Raw genomic sequence first — 27,702 nt, 5'->3', positions numbered from 1 at the left:
AAAGGGGTATGTGGCTCCTTCAGCTGGAGATCCCTGAGCACTGTCCCTTGGGGTCATTACCCTAAGCCCGCTGCGCGTGTTCATGGATGTCTGGGCTGGGTAACTGCATGTCCACCCTTATGTGGCAATCGGATCGGCACAATATTCAACATGGAGTGCCAGAGTGCTGGCTTCTACGCCTGGTAGTGGAGCGAGCCAAAGTAGCATGCAAAGGTCAGGCATGAGATTCTGTAGCATCTGATGAAGTGGGTTTTAGCCCACGAAAGCTTATGCCCAAATAAATTTGTTAGTCTCTTAGGTGCCACAAGGACTCCTTGTTGTTTCTGTAGCCCTCTCGTGAGTGCTCAAGCCTACCTTATTTTAAAGTGCAGCTCCATCTCAGCTTCAAGTTTAATTAACGGAGGGCTCTAAACAGACTGATGCCTCTTTAGCTGCAGGCTTGAGTCCAGGGCTAAGGAGGCTGTGGGGTTCACCAAGTTGTGAGGAAGTGCCGGTGGGTTTTGTGCATTACCCTGGCAGCCCCTAGTGTCAGAATCACTGGCCTGGCTCCAGAGAGCTTTGGTGGAGAAGAGGGGGGATGTAGAAAGACCCCAACTCTTCCCTGGGAGACATGGGGCGTAAACCTCAGCACAGAACAATTTATAGCTGCAAAGCTTTCCCTGTTTGGCTGCTTCCTCCCCCCTTCCTGAGATCACAGGCCACACCGCAGAGTGAAGGGCTGAGAAAATTCTCACGCTGTAATCAGCAGTGCAGTGAAGAGTGACCTTAAGAAGCTGGGGGGAGGAAGGGAAAGAAATACTGAGTCACTTCTGCGGGCAAGTGAGTGGGAAACGTGCTGAACAAACAGGTGTCCAGGGTCACAGCCAGGGAAGCGCTCATGGGCTGTATGCACAGCAGCCTATTTGCAGCAACCCCATCTTAACAGTCATTTTTCCCATGCTGTTTTTGTGACATAAACAAGGATCCTCCATCCACCCTCTTGCCATTTGCACTGTCCCACACCGAGGGTGCCTCTGATGCTCACCACACTGCACAGTGCTGCGTTCACAACCACCAGACCTTTTAATGAACAGCCCTGGGTCTCTCCAGGGATTTATTCCCAGCTCTGCTGCTACATGGAGCAAAATCTGGGAGGACTGGAAGGATCAGTAGCATCAGCTTGAGCCTGGCTCAGTGCAGGAATCTCAATCCTGACCTGCAGCATCCTGCTAGTCAGTCCTGGGCCTGCACGTGTTGTGCCAGTGCACCTCAATATCCCTGTTTGTCTAGCGTCGGGGAGCCAACACCCGTCACTACTGCCACACAACACCCCCGGCTAGTCCAGCCTGAGCTGCCCTGCTACAGCTCCCCACCTCTGCCTGCCCTGCCACCCCCGGCTAGTCCAGCCTGAGCTGCCCTGCTACAGCTCCCCACCTCTGCCTGCCCTGCCACCCCCGGCTAGTCCAGCCTGAGCTGCCCTGCTACAGCTCCCCACCTCTGCCTGCCCTGCCACCCCCGGCTAGTCCAGCCTGAGCTGCCCTGCGTTCTGTCAATGCCTGCCAGTCCCGACCTACAGCTCACCACCTCTGCCTGCCCTGCCACCCCCGGCTAGTCCAGCCTGAGCTACCCTGCTACAGCTCCCCACCTCTGCCTGCCCTGCCACCCCCGGCTAGTCCAGCCTGAGCTGCCCTGCGTTCTGTCAATGCCTGCCAGTCCCGACCTACAGCTCACCACCTCTGCCTGCCCTGCCACCCCCGGCTAGTCCAGCCTGAGCTACCCTGCTACAGCTCCCCACCTCTGCCTGCCCTGCCACCCCCGGCTAGTCCAGCCTGAGCTGCCCTGCGTTCTGTCAATGCCTGCCAGTCCCGACCTACAGCTCACCACCTCTGCCTGCCCTGCCACCCCCGGCTAGTCCAGCCTGAGCTGCCCTGCGTTCTGTCAATGCCTGCCAGTCCCGACCTACAGCTCCCCACCTCTGCCTGCCCTGCCACCCCCGGCTAGTCCAGCCTGAGCTGCCCTGCGTTCTGTCAATGCCTGCCAGTCCCGACCTACAGCTCCCCACCTCTGCCCGCCCTGCCACCCCTGGCTAGTCCAGCCTGAGCTGCCCTGCGTTCTGTCAATGCCTGCCAGTCCCGACCTACAGCTCCCCACCTCTGCCTGCCCTGCCACCCCCGGCTAGTCCAGCCTGAGCTGCCCTGCGTTCTGTCAATGCCTGCCAGTCCCGACCTACAGCTCCCCACCTCTGCCCGCCCTGCCACCCCTGGCTAGTCCAGCCTGAGCTGCCCTGCGTTCTGTCAATGCCTGCCAGTCCCGACCTACAGCTCCCCACCTCTGCCCGCCCTGCCACCCCTGGCTAGTCCAGCCTGAGCTGCCCTGCTACAGCTCCCCACCTCTGTCTGCCCTGCCACCCCCGGCTAGTCCAGCCTGAGCTGCCCTGCTACAGCTCCCCACCTCTGCCTGCCCTGCCACCCCCAGCTAGTCCATGCCTGGACAAACTTTCAGCAAAGACTCCCACCCTGCCAAAGGAACCATGGCACAATATACAGGCAAGGTGGAAAAACACCCACTGGAGATGAGGACGAGGTCACCAAGATTGTTTTGCTACTGACCTAGAGAGGATTGGAACCCGTCAGGAGTGAATGCCAAGATGATGAACCCGTTGTGAATCCTCGGGCTGAGAGCTTTAGCCACGATCTTCCACTTCCCATGGGGGTCACCATCACTGGTAGAGGAGAAGAGCCATGTTCTGCCACGTCCTCTTCCTCCCTCTGCAATCTCAGCCACCAGAATGAGGCCCCAGAATGCACTGACTTCTCCCTCTGGGGCACATCCATCAGAGAGTGACAGCACCTTATGCAGCAGCTGCAGGGTGGATGAGGTAGCTCTGAGGACAGCCATCCGCAGCAGGGCCAACCATGGTAGTAAAGTCAGATCTGTCACATGGCAGCCCTCTTCCCTGGGCAGCAGGGGCGGGTCGCACCCCTCTAGTGTGAGAGGCAGATATCCAATTGCTGCTGCAAAGGCTGTTCTATTTCAGCTGGTTGAGCTTGCGGGGGCACGGATGGGTCTTTCAGAAAGGTCTGATCTATTTCACTTCTATGGGCTTTCAGTGCAAGCTGTGAGGAAGAGGGGGGTGGAGATCCAGCCAAAATGCAACAGAGTAAGTTGTTGTTACAAGTGCTCTGCAGTTTGCTTATACTAGTGCGCCACATTGACTCAGCAATTCACAGATTCCCAGACCAGAAGGGATCATCTAGTCTGATCCCCTGCATAGCACAGGCCAGAGAACATCCCCAAAACAATTCACTGTGAACTAGAGCAGCTCTTTTAGAAAAACAGCCAGTCTTGATACAAAATTTGCCAGCGATGGAGAATCCACCATGACTCTGGGTAAGCTGTTCCAATGGTTAATTACAGCTTCAACATGCTTTACAAGTCCTGGCTCAGTGCACCTCCAGTCCCCTGTGAGGCAGGCCAGTATTATTCCCATTTTTCAGATAAGGAAACTGAGGCACAGAGAAATCAAGTGATTTACCTAAGGGTAGCCAGCATCAGAGCTGGAATCTGAAGCTGGTTCCAGATTCCCAATCCCCTAGCTAAGCCACTTGATTACACATCTCATAGGAGCCACTGCAAATCCTGAATGTGGCAACCTCTTGTGGTGAAGATTGTAATGCGAGTTGGAAACACTGCACACCAGCTATCAGCTGAGACAAAAAGTCTGCACACAACAACATGCCCAGGTATTTGCTCTCTGTTCTCAGAGCTAGGACACCCCCTCTGCATGCTATGAAACAGCTGCGAGCTTGACATCCAACACGTCAGCAACACATCCAGCCCAGAGCAGCCTGGCTCTGCCACTGTGCACAGCATTGCAATCAGGAGCAGGGCCTCCCAAGGTAACCGTCTGGTCCCTCCTCATATGTCCTAGGTTGATATATCTGATCCTCCATCATTCTCAAGCTTGGAATGGCAAAAGGAGTCATAGACAGCATAAAAAAATCACAGGTGCAGTAATGAAAACCGACTCATACATTTGAAAACCAGAAGGGATCTGTTGATCATCTAGTCCAGGGTTCATCAACCTTTGGCACGCGGCCCATCAGGGAAATCCGCTGGCGAGCCAGGACGGTTTGTTTACCTGCAGCATCCGCAGGTTCGGCTGATTGCAGCTCCCACTGGCCGTGGTTCGCCGTGCCAGGCCAATGGGGGTTGCGGGAAGCGGCAGCCAGCACATCCCTTGGCCCATGATGCTTCCCGCAGCCCCCATTAGCCTGGAACGGTGAACAGTGGAAGTTGCGATCAGCTGAACCTGCGGACGCTGCAGGTAAACAAACCAGCGCGGCCCGCCTGCCGATTTCCCTGACGGGCTGCGTGCCAAAGGCTGATGATCCCTGATCTAGTCTGACCAACTATATAACTTAGGGCCTAGAATTTCTCCCATCAAATTCTGTATCAAGGTCATAACCCCTGGTGGAGCTAGAGCATGTTTTTAAAGAAGAAGAATATCAAAGGCAATGAAAAGATGCTACTAGGAAGCAGAACAAGGTTGGCTGTTTATATGTTTGCTCCTGATTTGTTGGGAGGCCGTTACCAGAGCTTGCCAGATTGAAGACAGGCAGACATGAATGTGTCTGAGTGCATGGCATATATGGGACATAGCCAGGCATGTCTACAAAAGTCAGCAAAAATAGTGACAATTTTTCACAAAAAAATTCAAATTTTTAATCTAAAGTACCCAAGCATGACTTGTGTCTGGGTTCTCACATTGCCTGATTTCTCCTGTCACAGCCCTATTAAGATATCAGTCACCAGGGCTGGCCCCCATTACAGTGAGTCTAGGCAAGTGATATTTTTGATCTCCCCTGGCCTGGTTCAAATGACCTATGTGACGGTCTCCCATTCCACACTGTGACTGAAACAAGGCTGGCCAGCGGGTGGCGCTCCACTGTAGTGTCCCTGGAAACGTGGTGACCTAGGTGTGGGCATGTGTCGCCTGGGCCTAGTGGCCCCATTAGGGACCCCACATTACGTCCTATGTAATTTTAGGTGTCTTATCATTTCAGTCTTGTTTTTGCAAAATCAGTTTTGCAGCAGAATCCTCCCCAGCGATGTTCTTGGGGTTCGCAGCGCTGGGGTGAGGGTGCAGTGCTAAGCTAAGGGAAGGCACAGCTCAGTGAGCCTGAACCACCAACCCACAAACACAAAACTGACTTGCTCATTTTCCCCCCTTTGTCATGGATACATAAACCACCCCTGGGAAAGCGGTGGGGACCACCATGCTGGGAATTCCAGCTGAGGCAGTTCTGTCTGGGCTTGTGAGCAATTTCTGGCAAATCTGGATAAACCCTAAACAGACTGGATTGGAAAATGTGCCCAAACCTTGGGAAACCTGTACAAAGCCCAAGGTAAAAATTCAAATGAGTTATTATACAAGAATTAAATGTCCATTAATAACATACAAGCCCAGCCATAAAAAGGAAGGGAAACAAGTCAAACAGAACAGCACGGAAAAATACCTTACTAGAGACGTTTCCAACATGGCAAGTGCCAAGGGGTTCTTGTCATTCACCGCCTGAACCCCTCGCAAAACTGATCGGCCTTAGCAAATGGCCCTTTGCAGCTTCAGGCCCATCTGCGTGCAGAAGGCCAAAACCGTGCTAGCTACATCCTTTAGTTGCATTTCAGTCCCTTGGGCATGGTCTCCATCCATATGTGACTCACAAAGACAGTTGCTTTAGCATCACATACTCCGTTATCTCACTGTTCAGTCCCCTAGCAATCACAATTGTCCTCCCAAAGACCCTGAAAAGGCCACAGTTGAAAACATTTGAGGAGACAGTCCCCAGCCTTGCTTGGAGAGAGTGGAGGAGATGCATGGGTTATTGTGGAGAAACTGGAGATTATTCTCATTTCAAGTAACTGTGGGATGCAAAGGGCTGGATCCTTCAGGGCAGAGTGGCTGCTTTGTGTTGCACTGCCAGCATAATCTGGCTACAACCACAACCCATGGAGTATTGCCCCAGTGCAAAGGTGACCTTGCAGTGACAGAGCAAATGCTGCATGCCTCTCTGGTCCTAAAATCTATGAATCAAGGTTCCCCTAAAATCTCTCAGCCAGAATTGCTGGCATGTGATTCAGATTGCTGGCTGAGCAAAGCGAGGCCTATGCTCAGCTCAGTGGCCTTTCTCTGCCTGCCTACCTGCCTGTCTGGATGTAATGCAATAACTTTTGGACACTGCATCTGATTTCAGGGATGTTCTAGATGCTGGAACTAGGGTGCTGCTTCACTCCTTGGCTTGAAGTGGTTTCCATTAGATTCAGGGTTTACAGTAGGGTCAGCAGACTTTCAGAAGTGGGGTGCCAAGTCTTTATTTATTCACTCTAATTTAAGGTTTCACATGCCAGTTGTACATTTTAACGTTTTTAGAAGGCCTCTTTCTATAAGTCTTTAATATATAACTAAACTATGTTGTATGTGGGCAGAACCTATTGATTGCAGTAAAAAACAGAAAACCAGATCTCCCAGAAAGAAAAAAATAAAATAAGAACAGAAGGAAGGGGGGGGCACAGTATGGGGGAGGGACGTACAGAGCCCCTGGTACTGGGAACACACACAGAGCCTCTGGCATGGGAAGGAATGAAGCACCCAGGCATGAGAGGAGAGCGAATGAGGGGTATAGAAAGTGGCAGGTGTGTGGGACAATGGTATGAGGGAGGGGATACACAAAGTGGTTGCAGGGAGTCCCTGAAAAAGGGGAGGGGAGGGTAGGACATAGGGAGTTTGTGGGGGGACACTAGGGGAATGCAGTAAGCCCCAGGTGTGTGCATTGAGCTCAGCTGGCAGAAGCAATGACGTGCGAGACCCTCTAGTCACATCACACTCCCTACGTACTACGCTCTGAGGAGAAAGGGGCACCTATCACAGCTGAATATAAACCAAAGCATTTCTCTTTTCCCATCCAGGACTCTGGAAACTGGCTGAACAGGCTGGGCCAGTCTTGGGCTACTGTGGAACGGGAACAGCTCTCAGCAGGGAAAGCTCTGACAGGACAATTCCCCCCAGCCAGGCAGAGTACTGGGAATGACAATCACACAGCTACTGCATCTTCCCCTCAGCCCAAAGGTCCTTGCACTTAATCAACAGTAAACCCTTTGCATTTACAGAGCTCCAAGTGTTTCACAAAGTAAAGGAATGATCATTGTCCATACACTACAGAGACAGGGAAACTGAGGCAAGGCCAGATTAAGTGACTTGCTTAAGGCTGCGCTGTAGGTCAGTGGCAGATCCAGCAATGAACTCAGATCTCCAGACTCCTCTTCTAGTGCACTGCCCACTGGACCTCATTGCCTCTCATCACAAACTGCTTCTATGTCACTCACTGAAATGCTGCCACAACGGGGCTGAAGCACAGCAGCTGCAGCCAACACCACAGCAGAGCAGATTGAGACAGGAAATGAAGAATACCTCCCCACCGTGTCTCTAAGGCAGTTCGAGCTGGACTGTAATCGCTCCAGCTGCAATTCGACCCAGTTTAAGAGTAGCCGTGGACGCAGCATCTGAGGCTTTAGAGACACTAGCAATGAGAAGTCACTTTGCAGCCTGTGGTTGACACAGTTTGCAGAGAGTTAGATGGGAAAGTCCTTCGACTGTAACTAATGCATCTACGGGAAATCATTGCACCCAGCATTCAAACAGCCCTCTCCACCCAACGGCCAGTGGACGAGTTCTTCTAAATCATAGTGCAAAGGAAAAGAATCCGTGTGGCTGGATTACTATAGCTGTGCTTAGAGGTCCTGAAGTTTTTCCGATCAGGGTCTTTGTTTGCTAGCTCAGAAGGGTCTTGTCTATGGTGCAAGTCCTTGGCAAACCTACACCAGGTCTGGAAATGCTCTTTCCTGGCTGAGCCTGATTCCCTGGCACTCCGCACCCTGTGCAGACAGGTACACCAGCACAAAGCGGGGGTGAAAGACTCTGAGTCTGATCTAGTAACGTTTTACACGCTGCACCACAAGGTGCAGCCTGCAGAATCAGAGGCTTCCTGTCTGGAAAGGGCTAGAATATCATCTGTGTGGGGCTGGGTTTTTCCAAAGAGGGAGCTAGCCCCCCAACTCCCATTGGCTTTGAGTTGGGTCCCTAACTCCTTCTGTAAAAGCGGCAAAGAGTCCTGTGGCACCTTATAGACTAACAGACGTATTGGAGCATAAGTGGAGCATAAGTATTTTGCTCCAATACGTCTGTTAGTCTGTAAGGTGCCACAGGACTCTTTGCCGCTTTTACAGATCCAGACTAACACGGCTCCCCCTCTGATACTTAACTCCTTTTGGAAAGCCCAGCTGTAGTTCTTGCTGCAACGTTTCTATTTTATGGAACTGCAATCTCAGTAAAAAGACTCTGGAAATGAGTCCTTCAATTAAAAAGGCCACACAAATAACAAGGGGCTTTAGGAGCGGCTACGGCTACTATCTTTACAATACCCAGCTGCATGGAAATTGCTGGGGAGAAGAGATGATCGAGGAATTGCAACACAGTGCTGACTTCACCTATTGCAGCTCTGTACCTGAACACTGTCCACACACCAATACTATTGTGTGGGTCTAAATCCTTGTAACTTATTTTTGTACTGAAGTCAAACGACCAACAAATCACACGCACAAAAAAGCTGTTATAAAATGTCCACTTTAAACACAATCCTCATCCTGCAGTTACTAGGGCTGGGTTCTCAGCTGGTGGGTACCAACATCAGTGCCCTGAAGCTGACGGAGCGACACTGATTTACACCATCTGAGGAACTGGCCTACAGAGCCTCAGGATGCTGAGACATTTAACAAATCTGGAGTTGGTCCCTGGGCTATTGCAAATCCTGCCAACAGAGTGCAAAGGTGCTCCAAGCACAGGAGCACAGTCCCCTCACCGGCTCAGGCAGGAACGCAAACCCCTGGCCAGGCTGCATTAACCTGGTAGGTGCCCACTCTGTTACCTGCATTATCTTCTTCTGTTAAGAGTCCACCGAACTGCATCAATTGCCTCATTTGGTCTTTGGAGATCTTCAAGTACTTGTCGCAATTACACAACTGGCAAAAGGAAGAGAGAGGAAGATTAGAAAGAGGGTGGTAGAGGAGTCCTCTGCCGCTCTGCAGCACCTTCTGTCCAAGGATCTCACAGCATTTTGCAAACCAATGAATTCAGCCCCACAATGGCCCTCTGAGGTTGGTGAGCATCATTAGCATGTTACAGCTGAGGAAACTGAGGCACGGGGTCAGAGAGTGAGGCTGTGACAGCACTAGGGTAGGACACAGATCTCCAGAGTCCCAGGCTTTGACCCTCCTTCCTGTAGTAGAGGGCAATAGGGAAACCCACAAGAGAGTTACAAGATCAGGGGGAAAAAAGCAACACCCCAACCCAACTCATGGCTGCTCACACTGCAGCCGGGGTGGCACTCCCAGCCTGCTGCCGCGTCACAGGGCTGCCACATGCTCCTCCAATGACCCTGCATCCCCAGCCCAGTGTCAGGCACAGAGATGAGCTGTGCCCTGCGCCAGGCCTGCAGCAACATGCTGCCTTGTGCCCACTTTGGATTCTGTCATGGCCTCTGCAGCCAGCTGGCTAGGTGGAATGTGAACTCTTGACCCATCTGACAGTGCAGCCCCAGCTCAGGGATTTCAAGGGATCTGTTCAGGCTTCCCCAGATGCCAGCCAGCTCAAAGTGAAGAGTGGGGTATATGTGTGGGTCTGGAGGGAGGTAGCTGGGGGAGGCATTCTGCCCCAGCTAGTCACTTACAGCAAACCCAGTTTATAGCTTGAACTCTGGGTCAAAGTCTCAAGAGAAAAAATAGCTGCCCAGCTTTATTGTGTAATGCTCCCATAAAGAATAGTGTACCGAGATGACCATTAAAAGCCCATGATAGGGCTTATTCATTAAGAGCTCATAATTTAACATGGCAAATCCAGCCGTGCTCTCTAGGAATCCCCATCCTGCCCCCCAAATAAATGAATGCCTTCAACCTTTCATGGCTAGCCAACTCCAGCCCAGCTCAGCACTGGGAGGACAGACACCTGCTGCTTCGTACCCTGAAGTATAACTCACTCAGCTGGGACCTGGATGCTGCCATAAAGCACCAGAAGCTGAGACTGTCTGTAAATGTCAGCAAGACCGCATGAGCCAGAGTTACAGCTTTGAAACTCACTCTTTGGCTCTCCCTACAATATTTGCATAAATAGGCACAGAACTGAAAAGCTTGCTGAGGTAATGAGCTTTCTTAATGGGGCACCGTTGCCTTACAAATCACTTCTCTGGGACAGATTTTACTTATCACAAGTAACACACATGGGCCCACAGTCTCCAAAATGACTAGTGATTTAGGGGTCCCAATCTGAAACATCTTAAAGGGGCCTGGTTTTCAGAAAGCACTGAGCTCTGTGACAGGTTTCAGAGTAGCAGCCGTGTTAGTCTGTATTCGCAAAAAGAACAGGAGGACTTGTGGCACCTTAGAGACTAACAAATTTACTTGAGCAGAAGCTTTCGTGGGCTACAGCTCACTTCATCAGATGTTGTAGCTCACGAAAGCTTATGCTCAAATAAATTTACTAGTCTCTAAGGTGCCACAAGTCCTCCTCTTCTTTTTGAGCTCTGTGAAAATCTGACCCCTTCACGGTGTGCTGGGGTTGGGCCTCAGGAACTGAACACACCGGGTCACTCTGCACTTTGGAAATCTTAGGCCAAGATTCCTAGCACTGAGATTGGAGGAAAAAATATTTCTCTCTCTTTTCCAGTTGGTTGCGACTGCAGGTAAAAATCCTGGCACAAGTGAAGTCAGTGCTCAATCTCCCACTGACCTCAATGGGGCCCGGATTTCACACAGGGCCTTTAGCGGTGCTCTGCTGCATCAGTTTCACTGTTCTCCCTTGTACCGGCAGTTAGTGCAGGTCTTCCACACAGCAAAAGGGGAGAGACAAACTATTTAAAACGCGGGACAATGTGACTAATGCCACAAAAATTTATAGGGGGACTCAGGTGTGATTCCCAAAGTGACCTGTAACTCACTAAAAATCCCAAAGGATTAGGCTCCAAGTTGACTAGTCCCTTGAAAGAGCTGCAGCCAAGACAAGTGATTAGAATCATAGAATCTCAGGGTTGGAAGGGACCTCAGGAGGTCATCTCAAAGGTGCATACATTTTAAATGCAGTGAGTTTCCTGGTTGGGGTCTGATCCAAAGTCTACTGTATGAAGTGAGAGTTTCACTGACTTCAGTGGGCTTCGGATCAGGTCTTTAGCACTTTTGATATGTTTGTGGAGCACTAGCTGGACGCGGCAGAGAGGTCACATCTGAGGGCTATGGCTCCCCTTCTCCTCAAGTGGGAGAATCAGAGAGGAAAGTGGGACAACTATTCGTTAGAAAAAAATATATAATCACAGCTCTGGCACCCACCTCTCAAACCACACGCAGGGATGGGGCAGAGCTGTCCCCAGTCTGGACAATAACTTGGCAGTCAGGCACTCCAAGAAATGAGGCAATAAACCCCAGCCTGCAAATGACTCAGACTGTAAAAGGCCTCTGCCTTCCGCTGTCTGAAGCTGCATTTCAAGCAAAGCCTGAGACAGTGGGTAAAACGGAAAGTCTCAGAGAGGCCATGCTATCGGGGACGAGAACTCTTCAGAGAATTCACTTTCCATGCACTGTGGCAAATGCTTTGAGTTCTCTGATCAGCCACTTCCTTCCAGCCCTGTAAGGCTGTTTTGCAGAGTACAAGGTGCCCTAAATGCAGTAACATCCATTTTCCCCCTCCTCTCCTCAGTGCCTGGGCCTTGCCACATGATTGGATCAGATCAGACTGGTTTGGAATCCAGCGGTGACCAAAACCTTTGCAAAGGAAGGAGACTATCCCCAGGGTTGCTGGCCCATTGAACTGTGCTGTACAGGGAGGGCTGGAAGGAAGCCTCCCCTCAGACCCTGCTTATGCCCTTCAGTAGGAAAGCTGATTTGATTATAATTTTAGGGCCAGATTCTGGGATTCTCCTTGGGTGGGGGAGAGAGGAAGCAGGGAGCTCCCTGGCACACCTGGTCCGTGGCAAAGCTCCCACTGACTTCAGTAGGTCCCGGATTTCACCCCAAGTGAGTGCACTGGGGAAGTCAGATGCCCCAAAGGGGGTGTGGCTGAGTAAGGATGGCCCCAGGGCCTCAAGCCCTTTCTGCACCAGCTAGTAGCTCAAAAAGTGTGTGGGAACCTCACCTCTGTGCCCTGGAGCCTGCTGGGGGCTCCCCGAACCTCTCCCTATGGTGGCGGTGACTCTAGAGACCATGATAATGGCCTTGGTTTGCAAAGCTACCCAGGGTATTATCCACTGAACCCAGAGCTGTGGGAAGGGAACAGTGTAGCCCCAGGCTGGGTTCGCTGACTCCTTGTGGATAGATCACAGAACAGCCTGACCGGCAAGCCTGAAAGCCTTGTGTGGAGTCCAATGCACACAACCCGCCAATGCCCTGCAACTTCCTCTCTTGTCAGCAGGCTCAGACAATGCAGTCAGCCAGTGGTCACAGGGCCTGACAGAGCAGCACATGGATGGCGCAGGCATAACCTGGGGAGCTGAGGTGATGTGGCAGGAAGAGGAGCTCACTTTGAGGAGCTTGCAGGGGGATTAACTTCTCCAGCCATCAGAGGTCTCTGCTCTCCAGCCAGCCAGGTAGTGGACAGCCTTGGACTCAGCACTGATCTGCGACTCTCAGATTACAACAGTGTTATGAAATGCTGGCTTCCCATTCTGCCTGGTGCCCTCTTCTCAGGCAGGGCCTGATCACCCTTCAATCCCTCCAAGCCAGCCTACAACAGATCACTCTGCCTGGCATGAAGGCAAAGGCCACAGAGGAATGACAGCTTACAGAGCCCACCGAATCCCGTCTCCTACGCAACAAGGGCTCTGCTCTAGCTCCTCATTCAACACCTGGTCACAATCTAGGACCTGGTCCTGATCTTTAAGGCCTTCAACAGACTCAGGCCTAGCTACGACCGGAGATGTGAGGGGCCAGGGAAAAATGGAAACTGGCGGGGGGGAGGAGGACATTTTTTCCCTGTTTTTTTCTGACACCTGGTATGAAAGAACTGGAAATTTTGGGACAAACGTAAAAGAAGCTGTTATATACAATATTTTCTCTCAGAATGAACAGTGAAAGAACTTTCAGAGTAATGTTTAAAGCAATGTTACTGCTGCCCTTCTAATGCTTTCTAATACTAGTAAGTATTGAAAATGAAGATACTTTAGAAATGTACAGTATTAGAAGTAAAGAAAGTTTAGTTTTGATAAGCAAGTAACTACTGCAGATATTTCAACTTTTCCCAGAATTTTGGGGGAGGTTTGAAAACCCCCAGAAACACACATTTTTTCCCCATGCCTTCAAATTTTTCTGAAACTTTACATCCCTAGTGACAGCACCTCAGAGACTGCTCCTCCATCTGTGACCCAACTGCCCTCCAGGGGGCTCTGCAGATGCTAGGGTTTGTGGGGCAGGACGTTCTCAGGGAAAGGCCCTCACCTGTGGAGCTTCACACCAATGGAAATCAGATCGGACTCAAGGCAGACTCCACTTACATTCAGCGTAAGACCTCCTTTTTCACACTGCCTGATCCCAACAGCCAGGGCTGGCTTGGCAATAAGGATGGAGAAAGGAGATAGAAGAAGTGAAAGAAGGAAATCTAAGTAATGGCCCCTGATTCCAAGAGTGTAGGGGAGAAAAGAGACCTCTGTAGGGTAGTGTCACTAAGTATTCAGAGCCTATATACAGTACTTCATTAGTGAGAGAGTGAAAGAGAAACATGGTGATGACAGACAGGCGGACAGAGTCAGTGGCCTACTCCCCTCCTAAGTACGGTTCTAAATCAACAATGCCAGGATCACTTTTTGATACCACATGATTTGCAAGTTGTCTGCACACATGGGAAGAGGGACCCTGCAATCTGATTCCTCATTTCTTGTTATATGCTCTGTATTAAAACATGAGGCTTCCCAATTCTTCCAGTTCTCAGATGCTGCAGAGCAAGCAGCTTTCGATCCTTTCCCAAGCATTCATTTCCCTGAAAACCTGCACAGGCTTGTTGCTTTTGGGGTTGGTTTGTTGTTTTTTTTGACACTTTCATGGAATGAATCTGGTTCAGTGGGTGGTGCCCAAGTGACTCCCCCCAGCGGTAGGAACACAAATGGTCAGACGTGACACAGAGCTCCTGCCAGAGTCTGGGAAATACACAGCCCAGGGAGGGAGTGGTGCCGATGCAGCCAGATGGAAAAGGGCAAAAGAGCTTTGCAAAAAATTTAAGGAAACATTTTCAAATTCACCTACATGATGTAGGAGCCTAAGCCCCATTTTCAAATGTGACCTAAACCCCACAGATTTTCAATGGGACTTAGGCTCCAAATGCCCATGGCACTTTTGAAAATGGTGCTTCAGCTCCTAGGTCACTTAGACCCAAATCCTCAAAGGTATTTATGCTCCTAATGCCTATGGATTTCACGGGGCCAATGTGGGCCAAAGGCACTTTGGAAATGTTACCCTTAATCAATATTTCTATGTCTTTTCTTCCTTAACATTTCAAGAAGTGTTGGCCAACTCAGGCACCAGTGAATGCATGGGGAGCGTGAGACCTGAGCGTGCTCATGATTACCAACAGGAGCAAAATCTAGGTCCAGCTCTGGGCCACATGAGAAATCCCTGCAAGTCTCCCATTCCAAGGAACCGTGTCTGCCCACTGAAAACAAACATTCCTCCTTCACTCTCTTTTTTAAAAAGACTCAACCAAGGAAAAAGTGACATCAGATGCGCTTTTCTGAAACACCAGGAACTCAGGGGAAAACCTGGTTGGGAGAACCAGAATTCTCACAGAAGTCAGGTCTGCACTGTGAAGAATCACGAGGGAGTCACTTCTGATTTCCCGAGGAACAAAACATAAGGCAGGGTTAAATTATAACTTCAGGAGGTTATCGGATCAGATCTTCTCAGGGTTTAACTGTCTTGAATAAACACAGACCTTAAATCTCATGATTGTCTCACTTTTCATTTGCGTGCCACTCCTGCATTTTAACTGCATCTCTTCTAGGTGTAACCATGCTAGGGCTTAGACAGAAACTCAGAAATGCTTCTGCACAACTTGCAGGTGAGGCTGAGATGGGACCAATTTACTGAAATGCCCTGAAAAATGTTTGAGAAAAACTGGTGCACTTTTTGACCACAGGGGAAGAGACTGTTTCTCTTTTCATTGAACATGAGCTCTGTCTGCACGGCAGCTGGGAATCGACATGGACTCCCGTCAGTATTTCCCATCTCTGAGGCCAGCTGAAATGCTGATGTCCAAGCTCTTGATAACAGAAGCTCTGGGTCGACTGAAGGTCAGTTAGGGATTACTGTCTGAAGCTCAGCTCCTGAGCTGTGCAGGATCATCTCCAGAGTCTCTAAGAGCAGAGACCTACTGCAACTTCTTTCCTGAGAAGTTCAGGAGCCCCTCAAACCAGTTCACTCTCCTCTATCCTTCTCATTGCTCTGACACTCCTGAGTATGACCCTGAGGTCTGTTTACACATAACAGAGACCTGTTCTCCCACTCACAGGTTGGAGGCGGGTCCTCTCCTAATTCCCATTAATGTTACTGGGAGTTAGGCCCATCACTGGTTCCTCCCCGCAGTGGGCGAGCAGACCCCTTTGTGGGGAGGTTCTACAGCCTTCTCACGTACGCATCTGCCTTTGCACTCTCCACTTGCACAGGAGACTGCTGGGGCAAGGCCTCTTTTGAGTGATGCTGCCCCCTACAAGCTAAGAAATTTTCCCCTGGGCAAGATTTGCACGTGATGCTGAACAGAGCAACAAAGGCTGCTGCTCTGCAGGGCACCTGTGACCTACCCAATGTGTATGTCTCACAAGCCGCCTTGGGACATCTGGCATGGAAGGTGCCTTATACATTTTATTGGATTGCAACACAGCAGACAAAGGTGAATTGGCCGCATTTATTGCATTCCCTTCCTTGTCACACATGCAACTTGGAAAGCTTGTGCCAAAGTCTACACAAGGCAGCCTCCCTCACTATACAGCTCCCAGTTCCATCCAGAAGGAAAGAGCACCTTGTTTGATTTGTTCAGAAGGTATTACAAGGTGACTGAGCCAGCTCTGTGCCTGGGAGAGCAAACAGTCAGGCTTTTGGGTGTGTTTTCCGTCAAGCAGTATCATTCTTCCAAAACATGGAGTGCCGAGTGTTGCAGGTTCACACAGCACTGTACAAATACAGATAAGGAAACGTTCCCTGCCCCGAAGAGCTGACAGTTTAAATAAGACAGGCAACCCTAAGCTATTCCAGATGGGAAGAACTTAGGGGAGGCTGGTGTAGGTCTAGAAAACAGGAGACAAGATGCTCAGGAAGGAGGAGAGAAAAAGGCTATTGGCAGATGAACGAGAGAGTCTTGCGGGAGTAGGGGGCAGTGTGATGGTAGCCATGGACCTAAGGGTGGGGAGAAGAGACAAAGGAGATGGAAGGGGTCAGGACTGGGAAGAGGCCAGATCTCCTGGCTTCCAGCCCAGTGCACTGTCTATTGGTTCATGCCAGCACTTGCTGGTCCCCATTGTTAAGAGTCTCAACATGAGGCCAAGGGCTAGATAGGCCATGGAGGCATAACTTCCCTCTGGCCTCAAGAAGTGGTCAGACCTGAGACACATTGGTAGGAGGAGGAGCTGATGTTTCTGTTGTGGGGATATGCACAGACTGGCCATCTCTAGAGCACAAAATCACATTAGCAATAATTCCAGCTGTTCAAAATGAAATCTCTCCTTGCAGTTTGGCAGAGTGCTCCAGTGGACAAGGCACACGACTAGGACTACTAGGTTCTCTCCCCAGCTTGGCCACAGATCAACTGGGTGACCTGGTGGCCTATGGGGGGAATAAGGTTTATCTCCTAGTCCTAGACCAGAGGTGGGCAAACTACGGCCCGCGGGACCGTCCTTGCCTGACCCTTGAGCTCCTGGCCGGGGAAGCTAGCCCCCAGCCCCTCCCCGGCTGTCCCCCCTCCCCTGCAGCGTCAGCTCGCTGTGCGGATAGTGTGGCTGGCTCCATCCAGGCAGCTGGGCTGTGAGCTCCTGTTGCTCTGAGCGGCATGGAAAGGGAGCAGGGGTGGCGGGGGTTGGGGTGGGATAAGGGGTAGGGGGTCCCGCGGGGCAGTCAGGGGACAGGGATCGGGGGCGGTTGGACGGGGCAGAGGTTCTGGGGGGTGCGGTCAGGGGATGGGGAACAGGGGGGGTTGGATAGGGCATGGGAGTCCCGTGGGGCCTGTCACAGGGCAGAGGTGTGGATGGGGCCAGGGAGCAGAGGGCTTGGATAGGGGGTGGGATCCCGGGAGGGAGGGGGGAGGAGGATTGGGGCAGGGGGGTCCTGGGAGCGGGCAGTCAGGGGACAAGGAGCAGGGGGGATTGGATGGGTCGTGGGTTCTGAGGGGGGCAGTCAGGGGGTGGGAAGTGGGAGAGGGAGAATAGGGGGTGGGGGCCAGGCTGTTTGGGGGCACAGCCTTCCCTACCCGGCCCTCCATACAGTTTTGCACCCTGATGTGGCCCTCGGGCCAAAAAGTGTGCCCACCCCTGTCCTAGACACTCTCTTGCTATAAGGCTACCCTCCCTCCTGCAACACCCTCGCCTCCTGGGCCATGAATGCCACGACCAACAAAGCCATCCCCAGGCCCCAGCTCCCAAAGGAGTGGGGCAGGCACAGCAGACAAATAACCACTTTGTGGCAGTGGCAATTAATCATCATAAAAATTTTAATGAAAATGGGTTTAATATCCCCCCTAAACATGGTGGAAGCAATCGAACGGCGTGGGCAGCTTCCCGTCAGGAACGCTGCCCTGATCAAAGCGCACCAGCCATCTCCTGTAGAGGGGCGAGAGGAGCCTGCCGGGGCGTGCCGCGGCAATGCTGTCCCAGAGCAGCCTTCTCAGTCTGAGCTCCGCAGATGGGGAGTTATACAGAGGTACTGGTGGGGAAGGAAGGAGCCTCTCAATGGGAAAAGGACTGACTTGCATACGTCTGTTTTCCCTGGACCTGTTGTGCTAGGTTAGAAAAAAACAGGGCCCAGAAAAGGTGGTGCAGATATAATTAAAGCCAAAATTCATGGGAACATTCTTCAGCCCTTACTGACGATGACACAGCTAACACGAGCCTTGCAGTTCCGATGGGAAAATATTCAGAGGGGTTGAGACAGCTAAGGCGGAATGCAACTGCCTGGCCACATGACTCCCCTCAGCCAACGGGACCGGGAAGGGGTTGCATTTGAACAGGGGCAGGCAAGCCGTTCGTCAGGTAGCAAAGGGAGAGACAATGTCTCCTTTGGAGCAGCAGCAAGAGGACATCAATCAGAGCTGCCTGAGCGTGACAGTGACAGGCTGGAGCTCCGCCTGGAGAGCCGCTTGGCTTCCCTGCGCACGACACCTGCTAGAGCTTGTAGCTGCGTCAGGAGGGTGCAGGGAGCCTCAGCACTGCCCCTGCAGCAGCCGCACGCAGCGATGAGCCGACCTGCTGACTCCAAACCCCTGGCACACGCCCAGTGAATGGGCAGGAGCAGAGCAGCCAGTGCCTCTCCTCTTCCTCCATGCACAACATCTCAGGTGAAGTTCATGCCACATAATCCCAAGCCCCTGTGGAGCAAGGAGAGCATCATCTCTCCAGGCGCCCCAGCCCTGTCCTGGGTGGTGTCAGGGCTAGGGCTGGCTCAGTCTCTGGGGACTCTCTGCTCAGATGGCTGCCAGCTGCTGTTAACGGGATGTTATTCCATGGGCCGAGAGCAGCTGGCAGGGGATCCCCTTTGGCGATTGCCAGCCGGGGCGGGCTTCACGCTGCTGACCTGGAGGTGAAAAGCTCTGCCCCAAACCCCGCAGGTCTCCAGGAACACAGGGCACCGGGTCTGGGACACGTGAGCAGGGCAGAGAAGTGCTGAGAGAGAGAGGGCTGGCAGAGAAATTCAGGTTGCCGCAGAGCCTTTATTCCAGGTGAGCACACAGCAGAGGAGGAGCCCTCCCTTTCTCACGCTAGGGCAGCCCTTGCCAGCTCACGCTTAGTCACCGGCAAATCCCAGGCTAGCTTCGTTCTGCCCCCTGTGAAATGGATCTTGGCTGCGCCCCTGCTGAGGCAATCCCAGACCTCGGGAGCTGTGGCAGGTGTGTGTTCCCACGGCAGCCCTGCTTCCAGCTGCCAACTGCTAGGCACAAAGAGTGCACGGCGCTAGCCCCATCGGGCACAGGAATCAGGCATCTCACACATGGCCCGTCTGTCTGACAAGGGCTAGGTCAGAAGCCAGGAAAGCCGAGTTTCCTGGCTTGGAGGGTGATTTGGGGGAATGAATAATTTCCCAGCTCATTGGAAAGAGGAAAAATAGGGGTGACTGACAGCTAGAGCCAAAGGTGTTTAAAGACTCAGTGGTTAGAAGGGAGGGCTTGAGGGTTAGGACTCCTAGTTGCCACTGACTCACTGTCTGGCCATCAGCAAGCCTCATGGCCCTGCCATGCCTCAGTTTAAATGGAGATAAAACGCCCCATCTTTGTATGGTGCTCTGAGCTCGGTGGCTGGCGGGGGACGTGAGCGCTGAGTACAATAATAACCAGGTGAGTGCAAAGGCTTCAGCCAAATGACCCCCCCAGCATGGCCAAGGCTGGACTGAAGCATTCTGCACGGAGACTGCTGGGCAAGGCACGTGCGGAGCCTCTTCCGCAGCAGAGCTACCTGGGGCGGGGTTTGTGCTCTTCGCTACCGGGCAGCCCCTGAACTGCTACTTCCCTTGGAGCAAAGACTCTCAGAAGCAGCTCAGACAAGGGCCCTGCTGGCATGACTGGCTCTGATTTCCAAGCTGTTTGACTGGGGGACGCAGATAAATGGCATACAGCTGCCCAGCAGCAACTTCTCCATGCACAGAGGTGCAGGACAAGTAACCCAAGGAGAGTGCCTTGTCATCTGTGACAGCCTCCTGCTAAGAGGGGAGAGAGTGAGATTGTAGGGAAATCACTTTAGACAAGAAGATGCATAAAGAAATGCATTATTGAGCCCTAGAGAACACAGGGGACAGTCCTGAAAGCCACGTCCTTCCTGAGCCCCAGGGAGTGGTGTGGCCAACCCATGAGCCAGCAGGCTTTCCTGAATGGCCAGCAGCCTGGGATGGTGATTCTTTGTCAGGGTTATGGCCTAGTGCAGGGGTAGGCAACCTATGGCATGTGTTCCAAAGGTGGCACGCAAGCTGATTTTCAGCAGCACTCACACTGCCCGGGTCTTGGCCACCGCTCCGAGGGGCTCTGCATTTTACTTTAATTTTAAATGAAGCTTCTTAAACATTTAAAAAACCTTATTTACTTTACATACAACAATAGTTTAGTTATATATTAAATACTTATAGAAAGAGACCTTCTAAAAAAGTTAAAATGTACGACTGGCACGCAAAACCTTAAATTAGAGTGAATAAATGAAGACTTGGCACCCCACTTCTGAAAGGTTGTTGACCCCTGGCCTAGTGGATGGGGACGTGCTATGGCTATAAACCTATGCTTTGCCCCCTAAGTCTCCCTGCTGTTTCTATTAGCTACAGCCCTGTTCCCCATCCTGGTCCTGAACAGCTGTGCTATTTTCTAGGATTAGGGGTGTGGGAGTATTCTTGCAACAGAACCCTCAGATTGGGGTGCATTTAATGGGAAGGAGAGATGGGAGTGGAGTGGAGTGGAGCAGGCTGGGGACACATGTCCCTAATGGGGCAATGGCTAGTTCTCTCCTGCCCCCTAAAGCCTTCCATACTCCCACCCTGATTTACAGCTTCCCCTCTGCCTCACCACAGCCTTTCAGCCTCCTCCTGTAGAAACTCTCCCTTTTTCAACAAAACCTGCTTCTCCTGACCGGCTTGCTCCGTGATGTCACAACTCAGTGTTTACGACACTGAGGTGCTGGTGAATGTGATGTCACCAACGCTGGATTGTGACACCACGGAGTGAGTCATGCAGGAGGAGCGGCTGTTTCTACCCAGCTATCTTACAGACTCAGTGAGGATCTGGCCATGTCACAGGGTTAGTGTCTTTGCCTAGGCTGGCTGGGGCATGTCAGAGGTTCTTTAAGATCTCTGTCCAGAGCCACTGCTGTGAGCTCCCTGAAATCTGTAAGGACAGGGATCAAGTTGCAAGCATGCCCACTGCAAACTAGATATCTTCAGAAATCTGAGCAGACTCAGATAGAGCTGAATCCTGGGACTGCCCTGTTTAGTGCATACTGAATATGACACAGTCCAAAGGAATTAATGAGCCAAACGGAGCCAGGGGAAATACCCCTGATGGTCAGATTTTCTCTGCGTATATTGGACAGGGAGGAGAATGCAGGTGAGAATGCCTCTGGAATGGCAGGACCAACTGGGGAGCTGGTTTGATACTGGCTCTTCTGGATCCTGTTTGTGCAGAATGATACCTACCTTCTCTCTCCCACCTGGGTGGGGAATTGACACGCAGGTTATTTCAGATAGGGAAGGTGATGCAAACTACAGATGACATTCTTCCCTTCCCAGAGCTAAATGCTGAGCCAGTGACAGAGGAAACCTCAAAGGGTGCCAAGCTTTGGATGCTCTGAGCTGGAATCCTGACAGTTTCAGTGACCTCTCCAGCTCCTCTCAGACTCACAGGGGGAACAGCTCCTCTATTTGGGCTTCCATCCCAGCTCCAACCCAGGAAGCTGAGAAGCTTAATGAAAAACTTACAAGACACAACTTTAACAACCAAACTTTCTGGAATTCTACAAAGCTCCCAGGGCCTAGAGTGAGCTTGGCTGAAGTTCTGGGGGTTGGTTGGTTCATATTTAGGTGAAGGTTCTGGTGGTTCATATTTTAACTAAACCATTTTTGCTGAGCCCTTTATCTGCCCACCCTTAGTCGTCCTAGGAGACCCATCAACCTAGTATGAAATCATCAACCTAGTACTAAATCAGGTGATTGGTCCTGCTTTGAGCAGGGAGTCGAATTAAATGATCTCCTGAAGTCCCTTCCAACCCTGATATTCTATGATTCTATGATGATTTAGGCTTTGAACACAATAATTTAGGCAGCTGTAATAATGTCCAAAAGAAAATCTACCTCTCTTTGGCCCCATGACAGCAGAGGTTGTTTCATTATTTCTGTAGTTAAATGGAACAATGTGAACCTCATGCTGCCTGTTTAAGCCATTATATGGACTGTGAGTTGAATGTTAGAACTGGCTTGGCTGGATCTACACTGGGGAAGTGTCACCTCCTTGCACCCCTGGGACTTTCTGGCTTGGGAAAACCCTCGGTAAGTCAAAAGAAATAGTAAATGTCAAATAAGTTTCCAAGTGCAACAAGTTAACTCCTAGCAGCGCCTGAGGTCAGCGCAACACAACAGCTGTCTTTTACTCAGCATCTCTCTTTTCCTAATCAGGTCCCAATCTCTTCCATTCCTTTCCTTCCCCACCATCAGTGCATGGTTGAGCCAGATGTCACTTGGGGGAGTGATACTGAGAAAGGGCCACTCCCTGATGAATGCAGATTGCGGGTCTCATTTCTGCTGTTACAATCAATGAGCCTGTCGTTAAACACAGGGTCCTGGGCATCCAAAATCTTAATTCAGTTGTGCATCCAGATTAGAAAATTCACCACAATGGAAATGAAATGAACCTGAAAAGCCTGGCTAAGTTTCCTCATACTAATGGCTCATCAGATCAAACTGTCCTCCACCACCAGAGGCAATACAGGGAGAACAAGGGTTTCTCTTGAGAGTTTGGTGCTTCTGCTCCTGCCCCAAAGCAGGAAGTCCAAAGATTTGAGGAAAAATTAAAAGTAAAAAAAAAGGGTAACGAGATTTTACAAATTTCAAATAAAGGTTTGTGTTTTGGTTTGGTCTCAGTTTGGGTTGAAGGTTTGTGCCTGGTTTTATTTGATCTGTATTGGTTTGCCTAGGCCCCGTGTGTGTGCAAGAATGTTTACCAGTGTCGGTGTATGAAAGTGTGTGTGTGTACCTTTGTATATATTTATATTTTCCATCACTCTTTTCCCAAGTTTCCAGCTCCTCCTTGTGACATACACAGATCTGACCCCCAGACAATCCCATCTTGTTCTCATAAACTCACTGGGCCTAATTCTCTGCTGCCATCATGCACCTTGTGGTGTCATTTACACGGGTGTAAATGACGTCTGCAAGTGCAGAGGAGGGAGAGTCAGCCTATGCACAGCCATTCCTTTCCTTGGAGAGAATGGCCATCACTCAGACATGGCTTCAGAGAACAACAAATTTCTGAGCATCCTGAGGTGTTTCTATTTTCCCTTTGCACTAGGCAACTTTTATCTTGAGCTACTGACATCCTGGTAGCCGGGAATTCTCCAGCTGATGTCAACGTGTGGCATCCAGGGAAGATTTAATACCATCCCAGTGTAGGTGGTGGTGGGGCAGTGAAGAGATGGCATGCTCTTTGCTCGTTTTCTCTTGTTGCTTTTAAAATGGACTTACATCTTGCCATCGTCTATCCCCTGAAGGATCCCAACGTGCTCTACACCTACAGTCTATGCCTGACTGATTAGCGATCACATGCAAGGCTCTGCTAGCCCACCCCAGAAAAGCAGCAAAGATTTGTTGTATAAGTAGGGGCATAGCGAGCAGATCGAGGGACATGATCGTCCCCCTCTATTCGACATTGGTGAGGCCTCATCTGGAGTACTGTGTCCAGTTTTGGGCCCCACACTACAAGAAGGATGTGGATAAATTGGAGAGAGTCCAGCGAAGGGCAACAAAAATGATTAGGGGTCTAGAACACATGACTTATGAGGAGAGGCTGAGGGAGCTGGGATTGTTTAGCCTGCAGAAGAGAAGAATGAGGGGGGATTTGATAGCTGCTTTCAACTACCTGAAAGGGGGTTCCAAAGAGGATGGCTCTAGACTGTTCTCAATGGTAGCAGATGACAGAACGAGGAGTAATGGTCTCAAGTTGCAGTGGGGGAGGTTTAGATTGGATATTAGGAAAAACTTTTTCACTAAGAGGGTGGTGAAACACTGGAATGCGTTGCCTAGGGAGGTGGTGGAATCTCCTTCCTTGGAAGTTTTTAAGGTCAGGCTTGACAAAGCCCTGGCTGGGATGATTTAACTGGGAATTGGTCCTGCTTCGACCAGGGGGTTGGACTAGATGACCTTCAGGGGTCCCTTCCAACCCTGATATTCTATGATTCTATGATTCTATGATTTGACAGCACACAACAGCTCAAGTGACCCATTGTGGACAAACACTGATGAGCACTGTATCCTGTTTGATTATATAACAGGGTGGCCTGTGAGAGCAAGGGCCATGATTCAGTGACCAAGGAGGTCCCTTAGTCCTAAATTAAATCTGCAGGGGGAATTTAGGGAGGCAGAATGTGACGTCCTAAGCTGGAATTTGGCCAGGACTAACATCCCTGTTTGTTCAAGGAACGATGGTATTGTTATGACCGTAAGAGGCAGGTCTCTGCCTGTCACTGGGGAAATGGGAGTCGTGTTGGGGCAGTGGTACACTATTTATTGATTCATCAGCATCACTTCCCTCATGGGCACCCAGGCGTTCCTTAGAGGTCTCTCATGCAAGTACTGAGCTAGCCCAACCCGCTCAGGTGGTAAACTCTGTGGGATCACAGCCCATGACAATACAGCATTCCCACTGCTTTCTCTGCTCCCTCTTCACTATTAGTCATAGGTTTCTGGAAGGTTTCTCATGCATAGGAAAGTATTTCAACTTATATCAGCCAAATACTCCTATTGTGAGTGACCCACTCCAGCTACTGTGAAATACAGAGTTGAAACATGATGTTTCTATTCCCCTTGGAGGTAAAAGGTGTGGGAAATCAAACATAAGGAATGTCTTTAATTAGTCTCATTTGCATAGCAGTTGGAGAGGCTCACCTGATTGTTAAGGGCCTCATTTGTTTGGGAGCATAAAACAAGAACCTCAGTGCATTCAAATGGAGCAGATTAGTGGAGGTTCTGTGATGACAAGATTGGGAGATACAGCTGGAGGTAGGTCATCCATGGGTCAGAGTCAAACTGGCCAGAATTGAAGGCCAGACTTGTTGGGTGACTTTAAAAGGTACTATCTCCAGCTGTGTTTTATTTTCAGCACTCTGAGGAATTGCTCCTTGGAAGACATCTCCTCCTGCTTATACAGCCATTTTCTTATGGCTGCCCATATCAAGAGGTTAATAGCAACAGGCCTGATCCTGTGAGGTGCCGAGCATATTCTGGGACCTACAACTCCCCGAGGTGCTCAGACACTGAGGGGATGGACATGTGTAAGAACCCAGGTGGAACAGAACAGAAATGACGTCAATGGGAGTTCAGAGTTTGGATACCCCCCCAAAAAGTGCTCAGCAGGGTCTATAGTGGTTGCTGCCCAAGTCAGCTGTGCTCTGAGAATCCAGTAGCCAAGGCAGCTGTTTCACTCATGGACAAAGCTGTTGGTACCGACCAATAAGATATCAATTCCAGCATGCGTTGGTTATTGTCCGTCTGTCTGAGTGTGCTACAGGAGACACTCAGAGCAGCTACTTGGATCCCCCAGTCAGCTAGCACAGGCCATGCCATCGTCACTCGTGAGCTTTATTCTGGGAGCTTTAGAAATACATGAAGGAACTTTGCTTTCAATGACCGTAGTGATGTTCCAGTGCTCAGAGAGCGTGGGAAATACAGTGGACCTGGAGAGTGGTACTGAGTTCTTTGAGGACTGCTAAGCTTTTCGCATGCTCTGGATACATGACACCCACACTACTGTCCCTAGCTTGTCACACTCAGACACTTGCTGAGCATGCACACAGCCTGGGATACACGCTGTCATGGGGCAGCCCTGCTTGGCACACCCTCCTGCTGTGGGCTGTCGCATGACAGGCACACTTGCTTCACTTTTCCCTCTCCAGCTTTCTTGTCTCATTACTACCCCTCCTTAGGGCTGGTTTATTACAACAGCATAGTCCAAATAGTCCATACCGAAAGTCCCAACCCTGCAGTCCATTCCTCACTCCAGTGCAGGCAGTAACTAAAACTCTAGACATCTCGTCTCTTAATGGCACCAGCACCTTGGCCACACCTGGACTTGCTGTCAGTCCTCCCCAGCCCTGATACCAGTACAGCCATCCCAGCCCTTTCAACTGAAGTGCAGTCTCACTCTTCCCAGTGTGAGCCCCAAAGCCTCTCTGCTGGGAGCATCCCTGGACCTCTCGCTGTCCCTCTGGGTCCAGCTCTCTGACTCCTCGAGATGGCAGTGGGCAAGCTCCTCGCTGCCTGCAGCCCTCTTTAGTTCTTGGCAACAGCTCTCCAGCTTACAGCCAGCAGGCAAGGCCCTCTTGCTGCCCGCCTGCCTTCAGCCTTCCTCCAGGAACCACCTTCTGCTTCCTTCCAGGACTCCTCCAGTTCCCTGGTCTCTGGCAGCTTTCACCTGCCCTTCCTGGCTGAACGAGCCTGCTCTGATGCACTGGAACCTCCCCCTGGCCTCCAGTTCACCAAGTCTCTCCTCTACCAGGTCTTGTCTTCACCGATCCTTCATAGCCCCAAGGTGCTGCCACGCCCTCTTACCCGACTAGCTGGGAGAGGCCGTGGCAGCTCTGATACAGGAGAGCTGGACCTACTGCACTTCATTTACTGGGGTCAGCTACGCTGTGACACACACCCAATTCCTCAGTGTGCACCATGTACACACAACAGCATGCCCTCGCCACACATACCCATTCCCAGCATGCCCCTGCTGCATGCATCCCCCGTGTGCAGCACATCCATGGGTTCACAGTGCATGCCACCCACACCCAGACCCACAAGGGTGCACTGCTGACACTCATCCACAGCCTGTGAAGCATGACACACTTGTGGCATGCCCTGGACATCCTGATCCACAACCTCCCCAGCATGTGCACCCCCTGCCGCCAACGCGCTGCACTGCAATCCACGGATGATCCACTGAGCTCAGAACAGCATGTATCACTGAACCTGGCACACGGGGCTTTGTCTCACATGCCTGGCACATCCAGCAATGAAGCATTTAACCCTCCAGAACCAGATCCATGGCAATGGCATGCAGTACGTTTCCATTTCTTTGTATATACAGTATATGCCATCCCGCAAAGCTTGTACACAGCAGTGCAACTCACTGATCACTGGGCCCCCCTCATTCTACTGCCTTAATACTACATTGCCTTGGGCATATAAAACTGAACTTCCTGGGCTTAGTCTCTCTGACATGAAGAGTTTCATGTCAATGAGACTGTCCCTATCTTGCACTAAAACCATATGCAGAATTTAATTAACACAGATCTCAAACTGCATATCTTTATTTTTCTACTCTCCTTCTGCACATCAATAAGCAGCCAAACCAATAAGCATCCAAACTTCCATTCGTCCTGAGATCTTGCCAGCTAAAGTTTGGTCCAAATCAGAACATATGAAGAACAGCTGTGGTCTACACCCTTTTAGAAAGCTGGGTCTGCAGAAGACCTAACACAACCTTAACTGCAGAGCCCAGCAAACGCTGCAGCAGGAGCACGGTTTGCACAGCACCTAGCACAGTAGGGTCCTGGTCCATGACAGCTGGGGCTTCTAGGGGGCTATGGGAACACAAACAATAAAGAAAGAAAGAGTGTTGCCTAGCATCGCCCAAGCTTTAGTTTAGAGAGTAGCATGCCCACTTTTAGCTGTGGATGGTCCATCATTATGAGGAAACCAGGAGGGGGTGAG

General features: G+C 50.9%; 1 protein-coding gene across 8 annotated transcripts in view; it reads right to left on the bottom strand.

Annotated features, from left to right (window-relative positions):
• EXD3 (exonuclease 3'-5' domain containing 3) overlaps nucleotides 1–27,702 on the bottom strand; it is a 556,345-nt gene that overhangs the window by 11,781 nt on the left and 516,862 nt on the right. For 7 of the 8 annotated variants that reach the window (XM_077836023.1, XM_077836024.1, XM_077836021.1 and 4 more), the window contains one exon: nucleotides 8,961–9,054. The exons of the other annotated variant lie outside the window; for it this stretch is intronic. In XM_077836023.1, the coding sequence (XP_077692149.1) occupies nucleotides 8,961–9,054 (94 nt within the window). The remainder of the gene's footprint in view (nucleotides 1–8,960; nucleotides 9,055–27,702) is intronic. 8 annotated transcript variants of the gene reach the window in all.

The sequence above is a fragment of the Eretmochelys imbricata genome, chromosome 16 (genome assembly GCF_965152235.1).
Source record: "Eretmochelys imbricata isolate rEreImb1 chromosome 16, rEreImb1.hap1, whole genome shotgun sequence".
NCBI lineage: Eukaryota > Metazoa > Chordata > Testudines > Cheloniidae > Eretmochelys > Eretmochelys imbricata.
Note: the sequence above shows the minus strand (reverse complement) of the source record. Positions and strands in the feature narration are given on the sequence as shown.